The 20,721-nt window shown below is 45.3% G+C and overlaps 1 protein-coding gene across 7 annotated transcripts in view; it reads left to right on the top strand.

The window, feature by feature from the left end:
• MYLK (myosin light chain kinase) overlaps positions 1-20,721 on the top strand; it is a 324,584-nt gene that overhangs the window by 224,303 nt on the left and 79,560 nt on the right. For 6 of the 7 annotated variants that reach the window (XM_037913164.2, XM_043524849.1, XM_043524848.1 and 3 more), the window contains 2 exons: positions 8,495-8,575; positions 8,937-9,796. In XM_037913164.2, the coding sequence (XP_037769092.1) occupies positions 8,495-8,575; positions 8,937-9,796 (941 nt within the window). Of the gene's footprint in view, positions 1-7,577; positions 7,932-8,494; positions 8,576-8,936; positions 9,797-20,721 lie in introns of those variants that run through there. The other variant, XM_037913167.2, reaches the window with a different exon arrangement.

The raw sequence follows: 20,721 nt of genomic DNA, 5'->3' as shown, positions 1-20,721 counted from the left end.
CCCACCTATTACAGCCCAGCTGAACCTGCTTACAATCAATTCCTTGCACCCTGGCTCTTCCTCCAGGTGCAGCCCGTGAAGTTAATAGGCCTAGCTGGCCACTTTAACCCCTTTCAGTCCTGTGTGGGGTGGATACCCCATCACATAGTGTAGCTGAGAAATCCCAGCTATAGAGCAGGCTGGTAATATAGTGCACCAGAAGATCTTAAAACATAGTCTATTTTTCTTCAAATGAAGTGTACTTCACCATTTCTCGTATTAATTTTATATAGTACCTTGCACAAGCCATAAGGCACTTGCACGGTGACATCCTGCCACCCTGAAGCTGATGGCAAAACTCCCATTGACTTCTATAGGGACACCTTTAAAGAATTAGAGACTAATCAAGTGTGATATTCTATCTATCTTAGGTGTTTCTAAGATGCTTTTCTCTGAAGTTTCTAAGCACTACTAAATATTATTCATGTCTTCCCCAATTTTCCATTTGCATTGACTACCCACAAATTCAAAAAGCATGTTAAAAATCTTTAGGCCTCTTACCTTCATTCTTCCACTCTGTTGTGTCCCAGTTAATTCACACAGGCATACAACCCAGTCTGGTTATTGTGTTCTATCAGTGATTATTATTTAGCTCCCTTTCTTCTTAGCATTTATGGAAAGAAAAGAGAACTGGCCTATTTGCTTACCTTGTCCCTTGGGGGTGGAATGCTGAATGTCAAGACAGTGGTTAAGCTGATACTATTCCTTGTTTTAAAACTAAACAGAACTCAGTTCTTTGTGCTAGCTGTGTTTGTTTTCATTACCTTAGCAATGTTTTGCTGACATGTTATTGTAAAGGGCCATAGGAATGGTGTTCCACAAATTAGTATAAATAGAGGGATCGAATCACCCGCTCCTGAGCTGCAGCCATTGAAATGGAAACAGCAGCCTGTATAGCTGCACCAGCAACGCTGCTCAGTTGAGAGACAAAGGAGCAGAATCCGTTTGCTGATACAACAGTGTAAATCAGATCCTGGTCCAGGAAGTGAAGAAAAATTGGTTTAGCCAATTAAAGGTAAGCAGTGCTTTTTAACTAGGGAAATGGAAACACCTTCCCCCACCGCCCCCGTACTCTGCCAGTGATGCCTGCTTTGATACACCTTATCGTCATCTCATCTTGCCAAAATCTCTGTGCTTCTTTACAATGCTCTCTCTTTCCTGATGCACCTTCTCTGGTGTAAACAGGGACAACAGGCGTAATTGGAGAAGCCCCCAAATCCTAAAGCCAAGCCATTGTCTCCATAATAACATAGTCTTGCAATTATCCTCTTGCTTCTTCTGCAAATCCTCTGCTCTGCGTAGGTCACCACCCTATCCCCATAATAGTCGAGCCCTTCCCCAACATTTAAATAGAGCAGTAACAATTGCTCTTTCTTCCTCCTTTGCAGCCTCTTTGAAAGTTTGATTAGTTTTGATTACTTTATATAGAGTTTTTGAGGGTGTGAAGAAAACCTAAGGTTAGCTCCCCCTCCTCATGAGCCAGGGATACATAGAATCATAGAATATCAGGGTTGGAAGGGACCTCAGGAGGTCATCTAGTCCAACCCCCTGCTCAAAGCAGGACCAATCCCCAATCAAATCATCCCAGCCAGGGCTTTGTCAAGCCTGACCTTAAAAACTTCTAGGGAAGGAGATTCCACCACCTCCCTAGGTAACGCATTCCAGTGTTTCACCACCCTCCTAGTGAAACAGTTTTTCCTAATATCCAACCTAAACCTCCCCCACTGCAACTTGAGACCATTACTCCTTGTCCTGTCCTCTTCTACCACTGAGAATAGTCTAGAACCATCCTCTCTGGAACCACCTCTCAGGTAGTTGAAAGCAGCTATCAAATCCCCCCTCATTCTTCTCTTCTGCAGACTAAACAATACCAGTTCCCTCAGCCTCTCCTCATAAGTCATGTGTTCCAGACCCCTAATCATCTTTGTTGCCCTTCGCTGGACTCTCTCCAATTTCTCCACATCCTTCTTGTAGTGTGGGGCCCAAAACTGGACACAGTACTCCAGATGAGGCCTCACCAATGTCGAATAGAGGGGAACGATCACGTCCCTCGATCTGCTCGCTATGCCCCTACTTATACATCCCAAAATGCCATTGGCCTTCTTGGCAACAAGGGCACACTGCTGACTCATATCCAGCTTCTCGTCCACTGTAACCCCTAGGTCCTTTTCCGCAGAACTGCTGCCTAGCCATTCGGTCCCTAGTCTGTAGCTGTGCATTGGGTTCTTCTGTCCTAAGTGCAGGACCCTGCACTTATCCTTATTGAACCTCATCAGATTTCTTTTGGCCCAATCCTCCAATTTGTCTAGGTCCCTCTGTATCCTATCCCTACCCTCCAGCGTATCTACCACTCCTCCCAGTTTAGTATCATCCGCAAATTTGCTGAGAGTGCAATCCACACCATCCTCCAGATCATTTATGAAGATATTGAACAGAACCAACCCCAGGACCGACCCCTGGGGCACTCCACTTGACACAAGCTGCCAACTAGACATGGAGCCATTGATCACTACCCGTTGAGCCCGACAATCTAGCCAACTTTCTACCCACCTTATAGTGCATTCATCCAGCCCATACTTCTTTAACTTGCTGACAAGAATACTGTGGGAGACCGTGTCAAAAGCTTTGCTAAAGTCAAGAAACAATACATCCACTGCTTGAATTTCATTGAGTAAAGGTAATTTGCAGAGCAATTGGGATGTCCCAGATTGCACCCAGTGGCAGTTATCCTTTAGAAACAATGGTCTGGCTGGGAGAATGTGTTACTCATTTCTGTGCAAATCCTGTGCTCTATCAACGTGCTCTGTGTTTTTAAGGAAGAAAGCAGTGACCTCCCCTCCACATTGTCTCTTGTCCCCTTATCCATTACAAAGTTGCCAAACCCTAATAAAGGTGTAAAACACTTTTGGCCCAAGCCTTAGCTGCGTAAATCAGTGTAGCTCCTTTGAAGCTGATGATCTGGTCCAGTATGGTTAGTGAGTTTTCTTAGGGTTAAAACTTTGCATGATCTGGACGTTGTTCCCATGTAACTGCTTCTGAGCAAAGAGTTGCCAAACTCTATTCTGAATCCTCACAACAAGCGTCCCTAAAGCACCAGAGCTGCAGCTAGAGGTCAACTTGTTCGCCCTTTTTCAGTTAATTTTTAGAAAGCATAATTCACTCTGCAATCCTTGTTTCACACGCCACCACCCAGCAGGAATCTTCAACATGGCCCCTTGCTTCAGCTAGCTGTGCTTTTTCTTTGCTTCCCACTTTCTGGGGACATGCAGGAAGTGTCAGACCTAAGGTACAGTGAAAATATTTGAATAGATCCTGCCAAGAAATTAGCCTTTCAAGATATTTTGAACATAAAAGCCGTTCCAGAGAAAACTGATCCTACAATTAGGACAGAAGCTATTTTTAAAATCACTTTGGGCTTCACAGCTGGGGTTTTGTTTGTTTTTTAAATTCATTGTCATTTTAAAGATAAGTCCTGTGTAATAGTGTTCTGCAAAGCAATTCTACAGAGTCCAACACTTCCAACACGGTTCTTTATAGTGCAACCATTAAACTCAGCTACAGCTAGGGACCTATACGTAATTCCAGCATTAGGAAGGTTTTGGTAACTCAGCTGTTGAAATCTGCCTCTGTCTGCTGTTTAGCATATAAGATCCAACATGAGAGAGTTTTTATATATATAAAATAAGTTGCAGGAATGCCAAAAATACATATATATATATATATATATGCCACTATCAACCTAGCTTGGAGTCAAACCAGCATCCTGTATGTGAAATGCTTAGTATCCTCTTACTAATCCTCTGAGCCATCCAGTCCCTCCTAAATAATAATAATTCTTTGCACTTCTATCACCGTATTAATCTGAAGATCTCAAAGCACTTTGCAAAGGTGAGTAAGTCATATTATCCCCATTTTATAGATGGTGAAGTTAAAGCACAAAGGTAAAATCCTGCCCCCATTGAAATCAGTGGTAAAAAGCACATAAATTTCACTGGAGCCAGGATTTAACTCAGAGAGTTAAAGCGATTTGACAAGGACACAGTGAAACAGTGGCAGAGTCAAGGCGTGAAGCCAGTGGTCCCAAATCCCAGGCATTTGCTAGAACCTGCAGATCATAAAAAAGGATTTAGGAAACTGCCTCAGGATGGTTTTATCTATCTAGCGACTTATGTGGTCCAGTATCACCATAGTATCCAAACACTTCCCAAGTATTTAAAAATAGAAATTGGAATAGAAATCTCTCTTCTTCTTTTTTTTTTTTTTCCTCCATTCCCAGACTGTAGGAGAAATAGCTGGGTAGTTTATAGGACTTTTTCTTTACTTTGTTTATTTTGCATGTGTGAAGAACTTGTAGAAGGAAAGCTAAGCTGCAGTAATGAATGGGTTCTGCATTCAGTAATGAAAATGGTGAGGGCCATGGTCATTTATCTCATGTGGGAGTGACTTCCATGGTTCCTCTGGCACTGGTCTGAAGGAAGGACCTGCAACATTTCAGAGTGTTTCCATTCATGCTGAAAGCTTCTTGGAGGTGGGAAAGGAATATTATTTGGGTATCAGATGTTGCAATAAGGTCCATTAAGATGAGCACAGAAGTAGCATCCCTAGGCTGAGAACAACAGGAGGGCTTCATCCACCAGTGCAACAAGTGCTGTCCCAGTACCATGCCTGGCTTGAAGCCTGGCTGAGAGGAATCCAGTATACTAGCAGCTTAACACATGATGTTGGAGACTGTTGCTGTTCTCCTGTTTTCTTAATTCGCTTGCTTCCAGAGGAAGACTGGCCACTAGGAAGCAGTTTAAAAGGTCTCTAGTATCAAGCAGTGGTTTCTTTAGGATTGATTGGAACATGGGAGGCTCATGACTCCTCCATTTGGGGAGGCTGGGCAGGCTCAGACCATGGCCCCACCTGGAGGCCTGCCTCTGCTCAGCTTCCTCCCCCTGAAGCCCCACCCACACTCCCCACCCGGCCTCTTCCCCCGAGGCCCTCTCCTTACCCACTCCTTCCCCCAAGTAGGGTTGCCAGGGGTCCGGTTTTTGACCGGAACGCCCAGTTGAAAAGGGACCCTTGCGGCTCCGGTTGGTACTACTGACCAGGTTGTTAAAAGTCTGGTAGGCTGTGCAGCAGGGGCTCCGGGGCTAAGGCAGGCTCCCTGTGAGTCCTGGAAGTGTCTGCCAGGATCCTGCAGCCCCTAGGTGCATAGGTGGCCAGGGAGTCTCTGTGCGCTGCCTCCACCCCCAGCACCAGCTCTGCAGCTCCTATTGGCCGGGAACCGCGATCAATGGGAGCTGTGGGGCGGTGCCTGCCGGCGCAAGGGCAGCACATAGAGCCTCCCTGGCTGCCCGTGTGCCTAGGGGCTTCAGGGACCTGGTGGCCACTTCCTGGGAGCTGCCATAAGCGCCACCAGGACCCCAAACTCCCCCCCGCCCAACCCCCTGTCCCAGCCCAGAGCCTCCTCCTGCACCCCAAACCCCTCATTTCTGGCCCCACCTGGAGCCTGCACCCCCAGCCCGAAGCCCCTGTACCCCAACCTCCTGCCCCAGCCTGGAGTCCTCTCCTGCACTCCAAACTCCTCATCCCTGGCCCCACCACAGAGACCTCACCCCCACTTCTGCACCCCAACCCCCTGTCCCAGCCCAGTGAAAGTGAGTGAGGGTGGAGAAGAGCGAGCTATGGCGGGAGGGGGGATGGAGCAAACGGGGGCGGGGCAGGGGTGTTCAGTTTTGTGTGATTAGAAAGTTGGCAACCCTACCCCCAAGGCTCCCCCGTCCGTTATCACGTGTCTTCACCCCCTCTCCCGAAGGGTCACCCGCGCCAGCTGACCGGCTGCTTACCGTTTGCACGTGCCTCTTCACCCCCTCCCATAAGGTGGGGGAGCAGGGACTGGAAAAGGCAGAGTGAGGGCAGGCCCTCAGGGTGAAGAGGACGAGTGGGGCCGTGGGGGCAGAGTGCGGGCCGGGCCATGGCCCAGGCACCCTTTCAGCGGTGCTGTGCTCCAAAGGTGGCGGGCCAGCTGTTTGGGGAGGCTTAGCCTCTTATACCCGCCACCCACGGGTTGGACTATGTTTTAGAGTGGGTGGCAGATCTTTCATCAGGGGAGGTTCACACAGTATCTATTCGCTAGGGCCACAGGTGTTCTCTCGTCTCTTACATCCAGGAGGGGCCGGGGGTCAGAGTCTGTGGTACTGGTCTGGATTGCAGTCAGTGTTCCATGATGAGTTGTGGTCATGGGCAGAGTTCTTGGAAGGAGGATTTTGTGTTTGGTGTCGTGGCTCCTGGCTTGTTCTTGGTGGCTTACAACGCCATTCCATTTGGGGGTGACCTCTGTGAAATAAGGTCATTCCTGTCAGTGGACAGTGCTGTGTTGTGGGGTTGAATTATTTGTAAGCACCCCATTGCCTGGTTACTAAAAACTACATTTTCTTTTCTTTCTTAAATAAACCAAAGGCAAATTAGTAACAAAAAGCTGCATGATGGTGATGGTAACCATTATAATTTTATAATTACCATTATAAAAATATAGCCTCCTGCTGGATCTTCTGAATTGATTCTAACCACTATGTCATACTGTGCTAAGTCACAGAGACTTGGACCATTGGTGTTGAATACTATAGTATGTTCTAAATCAAGGGTTTTTGGCCCAAGGGCCACATCGGGGTTGCAAAACCATATGGAGGGCCAAGTAGGGAAGGCTGTGCCTCCCCAAACAGCCTGGCCCCCGCCCCCTATCTGCCCCCTCCCACTTCCCGCCTCCTGACTGCCCCCCTCAGAATCCCTGACCCATCCAACCCCCCCTGCTCCTTGCCCCCTGACCACTCCCTCCTGGGACCCCTGCCCCTAACTGCCCCCCCGGGACCCCACCCCCTATCCAACCTCCCCTTCTCCCTGTCCCCTGACTGCCCCGACCACTATCCACACCCCCCATCACTGACAGGCCCCCAGGACTCCCACGCCTATCCAACCACTTCCTGTCCCCTGACTGCCCCACCCCCCAGAACCTCCACTCCATCCAACCACCCCCTGCTTCCTGACTGCCCCCTGGGACCCCCCGCTCCTCGCCCCCTTACCATGCTGGAGCCAGCCACTCCACCATGCTGCCCAGCAAGAGCAGCAGGCCAGAGCGCTGGCGGCATGCTGAGGCTGCGGGGGAGGGGAAAAGCGAGGGAGGGGCCGGGGGCTAGCCTCCCAGGCTGGGAGCTCAAGAGCTGGGCAGGACAGTAGTTTGCCCACCTCTGTTCTAAAGGGTGTTCATATAAACAGGGCCTGTCTAGGAAAACGTTTTCTAGTACTGTTGAAAAATTGGCCAGGCAAACTCTGTTTAACCTGAGCTACCAGAAACTACTTTAAAATCCATATTTAAAACTTCAGTGCATAATGGGCCAAAAGGGGTTCTGTGGTGGTCTTACTAAGTAAAAGCCTTTTGAAAAGGGAAGAGCTGGGAAAAAACCTCTACGTTCACATGCACATGTCCTGAGAATGTTTCCAGAGATATATATCATCTTTGTTTAAAAATAAATCCATCCAGGAGTTTCCAGTACAGTTGGGAGTTTGTGCCTAGACTGGAAAGGACCAAAAATCCACCCACCAGTAAAATATCTCCATGGTCTTTAATCATTGGAAAGGGGTCAATTTTGTGTTTTGGTTTTTTTTTAAATGCCAACACAAGGTGCAGTCAGGATGACTGTACTATTGCCAGGGACGTGAACTTCAGCACTTGGAGTCTCCTAAGTTAAGTGGAGATGAGCAATTTGCAGCCAGGAGAATATTACGTCTGCTGGAGAAGCATAGTGGGGGAAGGGAAGCACTTTAATGACTTCTTTAATGGGAGCCATTTACAAAAGGCATCTGTGGCATTCCTCTGCAAAAGGAAGAATAAAGGCTCAGCACCATATATGGTGACACTTTTATGTTTTTTAATATAAACATGTACAGGCTGGAGCAATCCATGTGGATTGGGCGTGTGGGTTGGTTGGTTGGGGAGGGGCAAGGGGGAATGAGACCCTGCTTTTACTATCTTAGCATTCGGAAAGTTAAAAGCTTGGATCTGAACATATAAACATTAGGGCAGAGCTGGAAAGATTTTAAACATTGCAAAATAGCCTCTTCCTCTGCCTAGATTTTCCAGCTTTTGTATTTGTTTTTCTTTAGCTTGTTTGTGTGGGGCTGTTTCATTCTTTAAGTGTGCTTTGGTTTTGGTTTAAGAAGGTGGGTGGGAGTGTTTGTTCATTCCATAATGCAAGTAACAGCCAATTAGCAACAGCTTTTGGAGATACCATTCATCCAAACACATAGTAACCTAACCAACTTAGCCATCCACCAGGATACTGAGCTCAGAAAAGGAGAGGGACACGCTGGTTTTGATGTATTTTAGTGGAACGCAAAGCAATTTAGCTCAGGCATATTGTTCTGGTGGGGGTGAGGAATATCCTTCTCTTCCGATTTCCCTTAAACTTTTCAGGAACCAAGTTGGAGAATGCAGCTGTCAGGTGTCTCTGATGCTGAGAGAGAGTTCAGTTTCCGGAGGAGAAATGCACAGAGAGTGAGTACAGTTCCCAGGGACTTGCATGGGTGGATTTTGTCTATTTTTGCTATGCTAATTCTCTGCCCTTCCAGACCCAGGCTGGCTTCATTTCAGCCTAATCCCCAAATGTGACCCAACAAATTGTTTTCATCATACAGTTGAAGCATATTGTACCAAGCCAGTGTAGAAATCTTTTTTTGTTTGTGCCCATATATGGCTCCTGAAGTCATCACTGATGCAATAAACTAATGGAGTGTGCTCCTCTAATCAAACTTCCCTTCTATAAACACATTTCATCCTTGCTCTGAGATTGTTTCCTAACATTTTAAACCAGCCCCTTTCCTGGCTGTCTCTTTCTTTTTGCTTTTGCTGATCACAGTGGTAGGGAACCAGCCAGCTCTGGAGAACGAAGAGACGGTGGTGATCATGGTGTACTAACTTTCGGCAGAATCAGTGGCTTCAGAAAGAGCGGTGGTGACACCAGACCAGCTGAGGAGGAGCAGGAAGACGTTCGAGGGGTACTCAAAAGACGAGTGGAAACCCGGGAGCACACAGAAGAGAGGCTTCGACAACAGGAAGCAGAGCAGCTTGATTTCCGTGACATTTTGGGGAAGAAAGTCAACACTAAAAGCTTTTCTGAGGAGGAGCTGAAAGAAATCCCAGCTGAGCAAATGGACTTCCGCGCTAACCTGCAGCGGCAGGTCAAGCCCAAGACCTTGTCAGAGGAGGAAAGGAAAGTTCACAGCCCTCAACAGGTGGACTTCCGTGCGGTGCTGGCCAAGAAGGGCACCCCCAAAGTCTCCTTGCCAGAGAAGGTGCCACCCCCTAAACCAGCCACCCCAGATTTCAGATCTGTGCTTGGCTCGAAGAAGAAGCCACCAGCTGAGAATGGCAGCACCAATGCCCAAGCTCGGAACACCAGCACCAATTCTGTGGCTCAGAATGCCAGGACCAACTCTGAAACTCAGCATGCCAAACCAGAGGTGAAAGAGGAGGAGAAGAATGACACAAACTGTGCACATGGGTGCTCAATGGTAGATCGTGGAATAATTGAGAAGAAAGTCGACAGCAAAGGAATGGCACCATCATTTACAGAGAAGCTCCAGGATACTCATGTAGTGGATGGTGAAAAATTAGTGTTACAATGTCGGATTTCCTCTGATCCCCCTGCAGCTGTCACCTGGACTCTAGACGGCAAAGCCATCAAATCATCAAAGTTCATTGTCATCTCTCAAGAAGGTAATTAAAAACACCAACTGGATGGCACACTGTTACATCCACCTCTTGATTAATAATGTTTACTTTATTAAATGCAATGCAATACTTTATTTGAGTGCTATGCCAGTAACTGACTCCAGATGCATAAGTCTTGTTATTTCAGAGGCGTGCACAATGAACAGCATTGTTTGACATGTTTCCTGTAGATTCCCCTTTAACAACTTGCAGCTGTAATTTTTATAAAATTGAACATCTTGCATTCTTGTTAAATGCTGTTTATATTGTTAACCGTGTTTATGGACCCCGTACATGGTGTTTATTTAAACTGAACTTAGAGGATTTATAACAATGAAAAACCAAATAACATTATTGCTGGTTTGTAAATTTTGATTTAAATCTCATGTATGTTAATTTTTCAGGCTGGTTCTAATTGAGTTCAGACTCGTGAGAGGAAGGGGGGATTGAACTGTAAAAAGTTGTTACAACTCCAAATTATAAAGCAGCCTCCAAGATCAGAGCTGGGAGATTTAATTCCCAACGCATTTAACTCAGATGTATTTAATTGATGTTATACCACTTGAAACGATACCAATGCCGTGCACAATGTTGCAGCATTCCAGAAAACTAACTTGAAACATTCTAAATTAATCTATTTCACAGCTCTGGGAAATGGACCAGAATTTGGCAAAAACCCTTAAAAACAGTGGTGTCAAATTATCAGAATCATTCCTTTGCTATGTTCTGCAAACTGAATAAACAGACTGTCTTGAACTGGTTTTCTACAGTATGAAATGGGATGTTGTCTCTAGTACAACACATTTTGCAGGGGGACAAAAATAGGAAAATGTAATATCAGTAACACAGAATGAAGTCCTTATTGTTTGTTGGCTTCATAAGGCACCTTTAGATGTTATGCAGAAAATGACATGGTCCTATAGAACTCTCAGCAATAAAGTGATGGTGGTAATAAGTGACTCAGCCTTCTACAGTATCTGTTCTCTTATCTATGTTTCACTGTATAGCTAACTCACAATAGTGAAACTAAATCAGAACCAAAATACCATACCTAGGTGGACCACCTAGAGTAACAAGTTACTGCACAGTGATCTGAACACAAAAGCAACTTCTGGACTCCTTTATTTTAAGCTCGTGGGAGCTAGAAGTTTTGCAGAGCTAATACTATCTTCACATAGGTACCAGGTTGGTGCTCAGATACCACAGTGATGGGCACAGTGCCAGTAGCTAGATGGAGTGGAAGATGCACCAAGCGCATGACTTCTTTCGTGTACCTGAAATGGTATAATAATTTCATTGACAAGCATCAGCCCTACTTGTCAGCGGGTGTAGGCTGGTTGTAGGCTCTCACCTTAGTGCAGAACAGGGATGGTGTGTGTATGTATGTGTGAGGGGGTTGAAAGGGTGGGAAGTCAACCTTGAATAACCCTCATCCTGAGCTGAATCCCTGCTTATGCAGAAAGAAGCCCAGGTGGCACGGTTTCAACTCTGGCCTTGGCTGCAGTTAGTGTTCATCTCTCCCCACCGCAACCCAATGCAGAATTACAGCAAACAACCTGACAGTGCAAATCTCTCTTCCAGACAGTCATTTTCCTGAATTGCACTGGAGCTGCCTCCTGGGCCCAGTTTTATGTCACAGTGCTCTTTCTGCATGAAGTTGCTTTCTTGCCTGATGGAGATGGAGTACTAAGAAATATTAATGTTATAAAGGGGGTTGTGATGTGGTGTGGTTGAGCTAGAAACCAGAACTAGCTAGAACTCCCTGTGGTCCGGATTTTCCAGGGAGAGGAGTGATGCTGATGTTGGCCTGTCAGCTGTCCTGACTGATGGGTTGTTAAAGCCTCCCAGTGTAATGGGGCTGGTGCAGCAGCATTGAGTTGTGGTGCCACATGGCTGATATTTTGTCTTGACCTCACAATAGAGCAAGTTCTTGCCACGAGACTGAAAAGAAAAGCTCATGGTGAGAGGAAAAGTACAACATTTAAAGATAACCACGCTGCAAGGAGTAGGAGCTCTGGCCCAGATTTTTTAGATATTTAGGCATTGGTCTGCTCAGCAGTGCCACAAATTTTATCAGCAGTTATGGAGCCTATGACTAAGGCTATGGCTGCACTACCAAACAGTCTGGACTACGAGGATGTGAACAGCAGTACGCGCCAAGGTGCTGCTCAGTAACGTCCTGTGTGGATGCTGCGGGCGTGTACTAAAAGGTTTCTAGTTCAAATTAATGTAGTCCTGTTTGAAGAATGCTATGTTAACGTGAACAGTGAACCTTCTAGTTTGCATCCGCAGCCCTGTTAGTGGAGTGACAACACATCACTTAGGTGCATGCTGCTATTCACACCTCCATTGTCTGAACTGGGGAGCAGTGTAGACAAGTCCTAAGAATCATTTTCCAAAGTGAATTGGGCACTTAGGAGTCTAAATCCCACTGAAAGGGGCTTAGGTTCCTAAGTCAGTTAGACATTGCAGTGCTGAGTGGAGCAATATCTAAATACCTCTAAAAATCAGGGCCACAGCCTTTATGTTCTAGTAGTAGTGATACTATTAGCTCATTGGTATTATTTTTAACTTGTTTGGCTTTTGGAAGCTACCCACTGGTAAATTTTGAATCAATATCAGCTGGCTTTGGAGCTGGGCTGGGGGGGGAATCATACTGCTGTTCTGCAGTGAGCTGCTTCCATGCCTGCTGTGAATTAAATAACTAGAGTTTCATGATCCTCATTTAAAGCAAGTGCCAGTTATTTTGGTGATTTATTTTCTTTTTCCACAAATAAGGGTTTGTAAATATTTGAAGGATGTAAACACCGAGACTGGAGAGGAAATAATTAGCATGCTAAAAGGACATATAACTAGCAGCTGCAAGGTAGATAGTAAGGAAGGTCAAATTTAGGTTGAATATCAGGAGAGAATTCTGGACAGTGAGCTCTGTTGTCCTATGGGATAATCTCCCAGAGGAAGTGGGGGACCCCACCACATTTTAAATCCAGATTGGATGTAACAGTAGTAAGTGTACAAAGGCAGCGTGGGTCAGGGAACTGGGTTGGTAGTCCAGAGACGTGGTTCTGTTCACTCACCTGCTGCGTGGCCTTGGATGCATCATGTCATCTCGCTGTGCCTTTATTTCCCCTCCGACCCTTTGTCTGTCTTGCCTAATTAGACTGTAAACTTTTCATGGCAGGGACCCTCTCTTACTCTGTATAGTGAGGCCTTGATCTCAGTTTGGGCTTCTAGAAGTTGCCAGAATATAAATAACAACAGGGAACAGCCCTGCACTGAGAAGGGGTTAATCTAGGTGACCCAATAGGTCTTTTCCATCTCAAGCTTATATGCATAAAACAGCAACAGACTGGGCTATTTGCAGGTTAGAACTCTGCATTACCATGATGAAGACCCAGGTCCAATCTTTGTGGGTGGGAGTGCTGCACAAGCAGCCTGCTCCCTCTTGGCACCTTGTCCTCCTGCAGCAAGCCCTCCGCCAATCTACGAGCAGCATTTAATGGGCTCTGCAGATAATCCTGTTCAGCCGTCCTCAGCTAAAAGAAGGTTGATGCAATGGGGAGGAGAGGAATTAATAGCAAAGGGACCTAGCTCACGTTAATGAGCTTAGTTCCTGCAAAGCTATTTTTGAGTGCTAGGGTATCATCTGGCTCTCATTGTATTCAACAGTAAAAATCCTAGTGGAAGCAGGATTGAGCCTATTGTCCGATATTTCTCCCTTTCTTTGGAATGTATACTATCCTTAGATTTGATGGCAACATTTTAGTTGATGGCCGTCAGGGGTAGAAAAGGAGATCTCTAAGAAAGAATACCATAAAATGTATCCCACCGTTACTGTAGCTTCATTGTGAAGCTCACAGAAATGGCACGCACCTAGTTAATGAATCAGGATCTAAGGCTGCATTGGAATAACCTACTGCCAGAAGGAGAGAGACCTTTACCTGCCCTTTTGCATAGCACACACCTGTTCTCGTTGATGTGGGCTGATTGCTCATAAAGCATGCAGCATCAGTGACACATGAACCTGGCACAATGCCACATTTTTGCTCTTTTGAAACCAAATTAAAACACTCCAACATTACTGGAAAGCCAAAGAGGCTGCAGCATCACTTAAGTTATTTGACCTCCATGTGGCCAAATTTACCACTGGGGTAAGCACATGGAAAGTAAAGTAACATGGCCACCTGCCATACGCCAGTGATTTATTGGTTTAGGAATTGCAGGTTAAAAAGTGTGGATCTTAGACACACACACACACACACAAATCTCTTCTGACATCTAGGTTGTACCAGTGATCTGAACTCTTCCAGCTGAGTGTAACAATCCTTTGGAAGGAACTTCCCCTACCGTGTTTGTCCCCTATTCGTAATCAGCCCTTTCCTCTGCTAAACAACTTCCTACTGAAATGTCTTCCTCCTCTTTTGAAGAGGCTGACCCCATAAACCCTCCTTAAACCAAGTCATCCCACCAGCAGGCAGGAATGATGGGCCCAAGCTGTGAAGCTCTGAATCCAGATCCAAACTTCCCTAGACCTTAGAGGGTTACAAACCAGAACATGAGCTCCAAATCCCATTTCTGATTCTAACATCTCCAGCAAACAAGAGATAACACTCTGCTCAAGGAAAGCCTGTCAGGCCCTTGCCCTCTGTACTTGGCCCATGACTTTGTCATGGTCTAACTATTAAATAAGGCTTTCAAAATATTTCTCTAGGTTAAAGTCCATGTTAGCTATAAAAATCAAGAGCCTGGACAGCATGATATTGAACACTATCTCACAATCACAACATACTGTAGCTAAGAACACTGGCTCTTCCTTCTATCTGCCATCCCAGCATCAAAACTGTTAACATCATCACTGATTTTATTTTTCTTATTCAATTTAGGCACCTTCATACTAACTGCCTGTCTCCATGCTGTTAAAGGAATGCTTCCCCAAAGAGGAAGCTGCAAGGTTTAGTTTTTTAGGGATGGGTTCATTTGATGCTTGAAGTATAATTTTTATGGGAGGGTGAGATAGGATCTCCAGTTTTTCTTTTACTAATGGATTCGATTGGCTGCTATTTGCATATGGTGGAGGTCACTGCTGGTTTTCTTTTCATAATTACAGTTTGTGCTTTTAAATGCCTGTCAAAGGTTCAGTTGTTTTAGCACTTGGGATGGGCACCTTTCTTTGTCTATCATTATTTAAAATAAATAAATAACTGATAGAAAAGATACCCAGGTGGTGGAAAATGTTACTCAGGTTAGACATAAGTACATCTGTTTAGTTAAGAGACATTTGATTTTAGTTCACGTTGAAGTGTGAGCATGCTCCCTCTTTTTTAGCAGGTGAGTTCTTGGGAGAGTTTGAAAGTCAGTGTGGTAGATCCTGGATGGACAGATTTGGAGGCTGGATGGATAGTAGCAGCATGGAACAAAATTACTTTGACTATAAACTACTTGGGGGAGGGATTATCTTTTTGTTCTGTGTGTATAGCGCCTAGCATACTGGGGTTCCAGTCCATGACTAGGGTTCCTAAGCACTATCACAATACTAATAATAACCCCAAGGCACAGAGACTATTAGGGGAGAAGGTGATGAAAGGAGCATTGAAGTGGGGTCATTATTGGAGAGGAGAGATGCAAAATAGGACTATGTCAGAGCTGGGTGATTTGCCTTTGTAATTAAATTCTGATTTAGTGTACTCTGCTATTTCTGCCTAAGTGCACCACCACCACTGTGGAATGATCCTGTCACACTCCCTGGAGTGGTTCACAACTGTGAATGCCAACCTCGGGGCAGATTGCCAAAAAGCAGGGCAGAGACCCTAACTGATGGTATGTTCTATAACTAGGTTTCACCAACCCAATAACAAATGTGAACTCCTGAAGCACTATATCAGTCTCACCATGGAGTTACAGACAGTCCCCTTGGGCATTCCAGTCTATCTTGCCTCCCAGACAAGCTGGACTTAGTGATAGTTGATTGCTATACATCAAAGATCACAAAAGATTCAGGTTGCTTCCAGTCCCAAGAGACCAGTCACTTACCCCAATACCACTTGCACCTCAGATCTCACACTAAAGATTGAGAATTTATTAACTAGGAAAAAGAAATGAGAGTTATTTACAGATTAAAGTAGGCAACATATATTACACAAATGAATTTCAGTCTATGGGTCCAAAAGGTGACAGAACTGCAGCAATCTGTCTACACCACTGAATGAATGTCTTTTAGGGCTAATCCAGATTGACTCCGGGGATCTCTGCTTCTGTTTCATAGCTTCAGCCCTGTGAGAGTCCAAACAGCCAAAGAGAGAGAGAGAGATTTTCTTGTCAGCTTTTTTTATTTCCTTCTTCCAGAATTCAAGTTGATGGGACGAGCCCTTTTGCATGTAGTCTCTTCATGGGCATGCAGGGGCAATTAACAATGTCTCTGAATTGTGATATCCCAGAATGGTGCATTTAGTTTTGCTAGGCCTTCTTGATGGTTAGAAGACCGTCCCTCCTGACTGAGTTCACAGTTTCCAAGAAAACATTTCCTTATAGCATATGATAAAGATATTGCAAGTGAGATTAATACATGTAGCCATTTATAAGCATTATGTAACATCTAAACACCTGTTATAATTCCAATACCCATCTTAACCATACCTAACACAAAGGTGAAACAGACAGATTTCCAGCAATGAATTTGTCATTGCTCAGCTGAGGCCTAAAGCCTTGGCAAGAGCGGCACTTGGTCTGCCAGCGTCACAGACCCTATACACAACCTGAGCCTGAAGGATCGTTGTTTTTACCTGGGCCTACGTCAGGTGACAACAATCCAGCTTGGCATTCACCAAGCAAATATGAGGTTGTGCACCAGAATTCCCATTGCTTTGTCCAGAACATAGCTCCTTCACTGCTAGTGTTCTTTTCCTGTCCCTGTTGCCGGGACAGCATGAACAATTGTTGATCTTGTTAGTAATAATGCCTTTAACAACTTCCTTGTGACTTAACGTTGCTTCTAAGTCCTCCTGTTAATCATGCATGTCTGACTGCTAAACCAGTACCTGCCAGGACTTTTTGAATAAAATCCTTCCTTTGTCAAAACAAACGAAAAATGTTGATAGGATAATTCCACACCTGTACACCACAGATTTTATCTCCCTTCAGGTGCATTTTCTTGTGCCTAGCAAATAATTGCACTTGATCCTCTATATGTATTATTCCAAACACCACAGTTCCTTTGATATATGTGACATCTTAGGCTGAAAAATGTGTAACCTCCAGGAACTGACTGGAAACGCATCATCATGAACTAGGACACTCAAGCTACCTACACCTGTATTCAGGAGAAAAAACCAACTACATAAATCTGAACACTCTAGGAAAGGTCAGAAGAAAAGCAGCTGTGGAATCTCAAATGACCATGGCAAAGCTCTGCTAAAGCATCCCAAATGGTCCTTTATGTATGATTTCCACCCCCATCATATTGTGGTTCCAATTCCTCCAACAAAATAAAATTACCTTAGTCATAGGCTCCAAATTTTATCAGCAGTTATGTTATATTTACTTCCAGAAACTGTTGAATAGTGTCGAGCCTTGTACAAACCCCTGCAGAAACCAGCTAGAAACACCCCCATTCGAAGATGATGATGATTCCTCATTAACAATTACTTGAGATCTGTCAGCCAGCAGTTCTTAATTCATTTAACATGTAGTTTATTGATATTTTATAGAGAGAGCTTTTTAATCAGAATCTCATGTGGTATTGAGTTAAACACCTTACAAAAGTGTAAGTATATTACATCTACACAATTACTTTTATCAACCATGCTTATAGTCTCTTCAGAGAATGAAATTAGGTTTGTTTGATCAGAACAAGTTTTCATACAACCGTGTTGACTGGTGTTAATTATATTCCTATCCTTTATCAGTACTTTATCAATTGAATCCCCTATCAGTTTGTCCATTATTGTGCCTGGTATTGATGTTAGGCTAACCTGCCCAGAGTTTTACCCAGGTCATCCCACTTGTACTTTTTTAATATTATCACAGTATTAGCACTCTTCCAGTCTTCTGGAATTTCCCCACTATTCCAGTATTTATTAAAAATGAACATACTCATTCCATCGATCTCCTCAGCCAACTCTTTTAGGATTTTGGGTGCAAGTTATCTGAGCAGGGCCGTCCTTACCCATACGCAAAGTACACAGCTGTGTAAGGCACCAGGAAACTTGGGGCACCAAATTTCCTAGTGCCCTGTGCAGCTGCGTGCTGCTCCAGCCCCTGCCTCGCCTCTTCCCCACGGCCACGGCCCCTGCCCCACCCCTGCCTCGCCTCTTCCCACCCCTGCTCCGCCTCAGCCCTGCCACCACTCCACCCCTTTCCCCAAGCCCCCGCCCCTGCTCCGCCCCCACCCCGCCTCTTCCCACCCCTGCTCCGCCCTAGCCCCACCTCTTCCCGTCCCTGAGGAGTGCAGCAGGGCCAGGCCTATACTCACCGGCGGCGGGAAGTGCAGGGATGCAGCCCCAGCCATGCCGCCAGTGAGTGCTGGGGGCTGGTTCCCCCCTGTCCCCCAAGCCAGTCCCCCCCCCCCCCCCCCGGAGACCTGGGCCCAGCCCCCGCAGAGGCCTGGGCTCCCCCCACACACACATACCCGCGGGTGGGGGCTGCGTAGGGCCCCAGAATAGCTAGGGACAGCCCTGTATCTGGGCATGCTGATTTTAAAATGTTTATCCCTAGTGGATGATATTTAACATCCTCCTTAGTTACTAATGGATTAGTAAGAACTTCATCATCTGATCTGAGATTACTCCCATGGGAGATAAGGAGTCAGGGCTTTCGCTGACTAGAAGTCAGGACAAGCAATTTGATACAAGCGGTGTTGTTTGTTGGTTTGTATACTTGTTTTGTGTTCTGGAGCTTGCTGACTGTACAGCTTCATGGAAGCAATGCAGCAGCTGGAGGTATTTTGCTAAGTTTGCAGTATTCTGATTAAACCACAAAATCCTGAAATAGGCCCAAAACCCTAGAAAGGGGTTTTGTGTTTAAACTTGAACCACCTGTAAACTGTCTGCTTACATCTTCCTTACCCTGCCACAGCACGACTACAGAGGTCCCAGTTATAGTCCCTGAAAATGTCTCATCCAAAGCATTTGTATGAGCTCTCTTGCATGTGCACTGTCCTCAGTGACAGTGTTCTCAGTAGTGCTGATGTGTGAGCTTTAGGGGGTGTCATCAATTGGCTGATTACTGTGAACAGATCTGAGCAGGACAAAATTCATTGTGAAGTTGTTCCCTCAGCAGGGATTTGTGAGATGCCAAGATTCAAAATACCCAGCTGGAATCACCCGGCTGAGCTTTCTCAGAACTATGAGAAAACAATCTCTGTGCAGGAGGTCAAGAAGGGCTTTTGCAGAGGAAATACCAAATACTTCATTGAAAGACATTTGGCCTCCTAGACCAGGGAATTGAATATAGCTCTCGATCACGGATCACAGGCCTTTTGGAAAGTTTTGGGTTTTATTGTTTGTTTGTGTTTTTGTCCCTGTTGAACCCAATCAGATTTTTTTGTTTTTGTAGTTAAGGACATATAAATATTCAATGTTAAGTTCTATAAGGAAAGAAAGGGCAGACCAAGACCTAGACGCTAAATGAGAAAATACTTTCCAGGACAGTATTTGCAGTATACAGTAGGTAACTTAGTTTATTAAAGAGGCAATGAGGTCTAGTGGATGGGGCACTGGCCTGGGAGTCAAAAGATCTGGATTCTGTTCCCAGCTCTGCTACAGACTTGTGTGATCTTGGGCAAGTCACTTCACCTCTTTGTGCATCTCTTTCTCCTCCCACCCTTTACCTGTGGTGTTTTTGTGTACTAATATGTTATCTCTTTGATGCAAGTTGTAGAACTCTATAAATTATTTGGAATTAGTCTTAATATACACTCAGACTCTGTCTATGACCTAGAAAAGACTACCTTGAACGTTGTATGTCATTGCAAGCAGCCTGTAAGAGCATTTTTTTAATGCTTCTCCTCCATTTGCTGTTTGTGCTGCATTTTGAGTTCAAACCTGATTCTTGAGATAAGTCATATGGGGGAAGACACTCATTTCTTTTCCTGTGACTGGCAGAGCCTATATACTATGTGACTAAGAGGGTCAGCCTCTCTCAGCAGAAATAATTTCATTTTGTTCCTGGGGGGTGGGGGAAGATAGTATTTTAGTCCACTTCCCCAATCTAGCTGAGAGTCCAAAAAAAAAAATTCATTCTGTCCTCCTCTTCCTCATGCTTGTCTCACAAAGCAGTTGCATTGAGAAGTCTCATTACATTTCATTTTGCTTCACATCATGACATACCCTTTTAAGAAGGGGGATTTTCTCTATATGAAGAGTTCAGTTGTTGCATCAGAGCTGAAGCCAAATCTTTGTGTATCCCTGGGGGGAGTCTGTAATCTTCTCTGATACTCCTGTCATGGTGAGTTGACCACTTTTAAGGGAGTTTGGGCTCAGTTTCACCAGTGATTGGTTTACTTCTCAGATCATGAGAGTCATATGATAGGGATGTGCATGACCAAGAGGCAGGCCTGCTGGGAGAAGAGAGGCAGTCAGTACTTAACCCAGAGAAAGAGAGACTGACCAGTAGGAGGTGCTGGGGAACGGTACAGTAGTCAGAGAGTCCAAGAGAGCTGGAGAGGCCTAAGAGGAAGTACGACATGAGACTCCAGGAGTGATAAATAGAGGATAAAAGAGGCTTGGACAATCAAGCACTGTTGGGCTGAAGGCCCAGAATTTCTACCAAGGTGTGTTTAGGGGCCCAGACTGTGCTATCCAAAGAGAGAGGAAGGAAAGAAGCAAGTCCTCTCTTTCACCTGAGAAAGCTGCTTGCTTGTGTTTGGATTTTGCTTTAAGGGGGCTAAGTCACTCAAAAAGCATCAAAGCAGCATATAAACTGTGGGGAAAGGGAGG

This window comes from Chelonia mydas, chromosome 11 (genome assembly GCF_015237465.2).
Source record: "Chelonia mydas isolate rCheMyd1 chromosome 11, rCheMyd1.pri.v2, whole genome shotgun sequence".
Classification (NCBI taxonomy): Eukaryota; Metazoa; Chordata; order Testudines; family Cheloniidae; genus Chelonia; species Chelonia mydas.
This window is presented reverse-complemented; position numbering and strand designations above follow the sequence as displayed.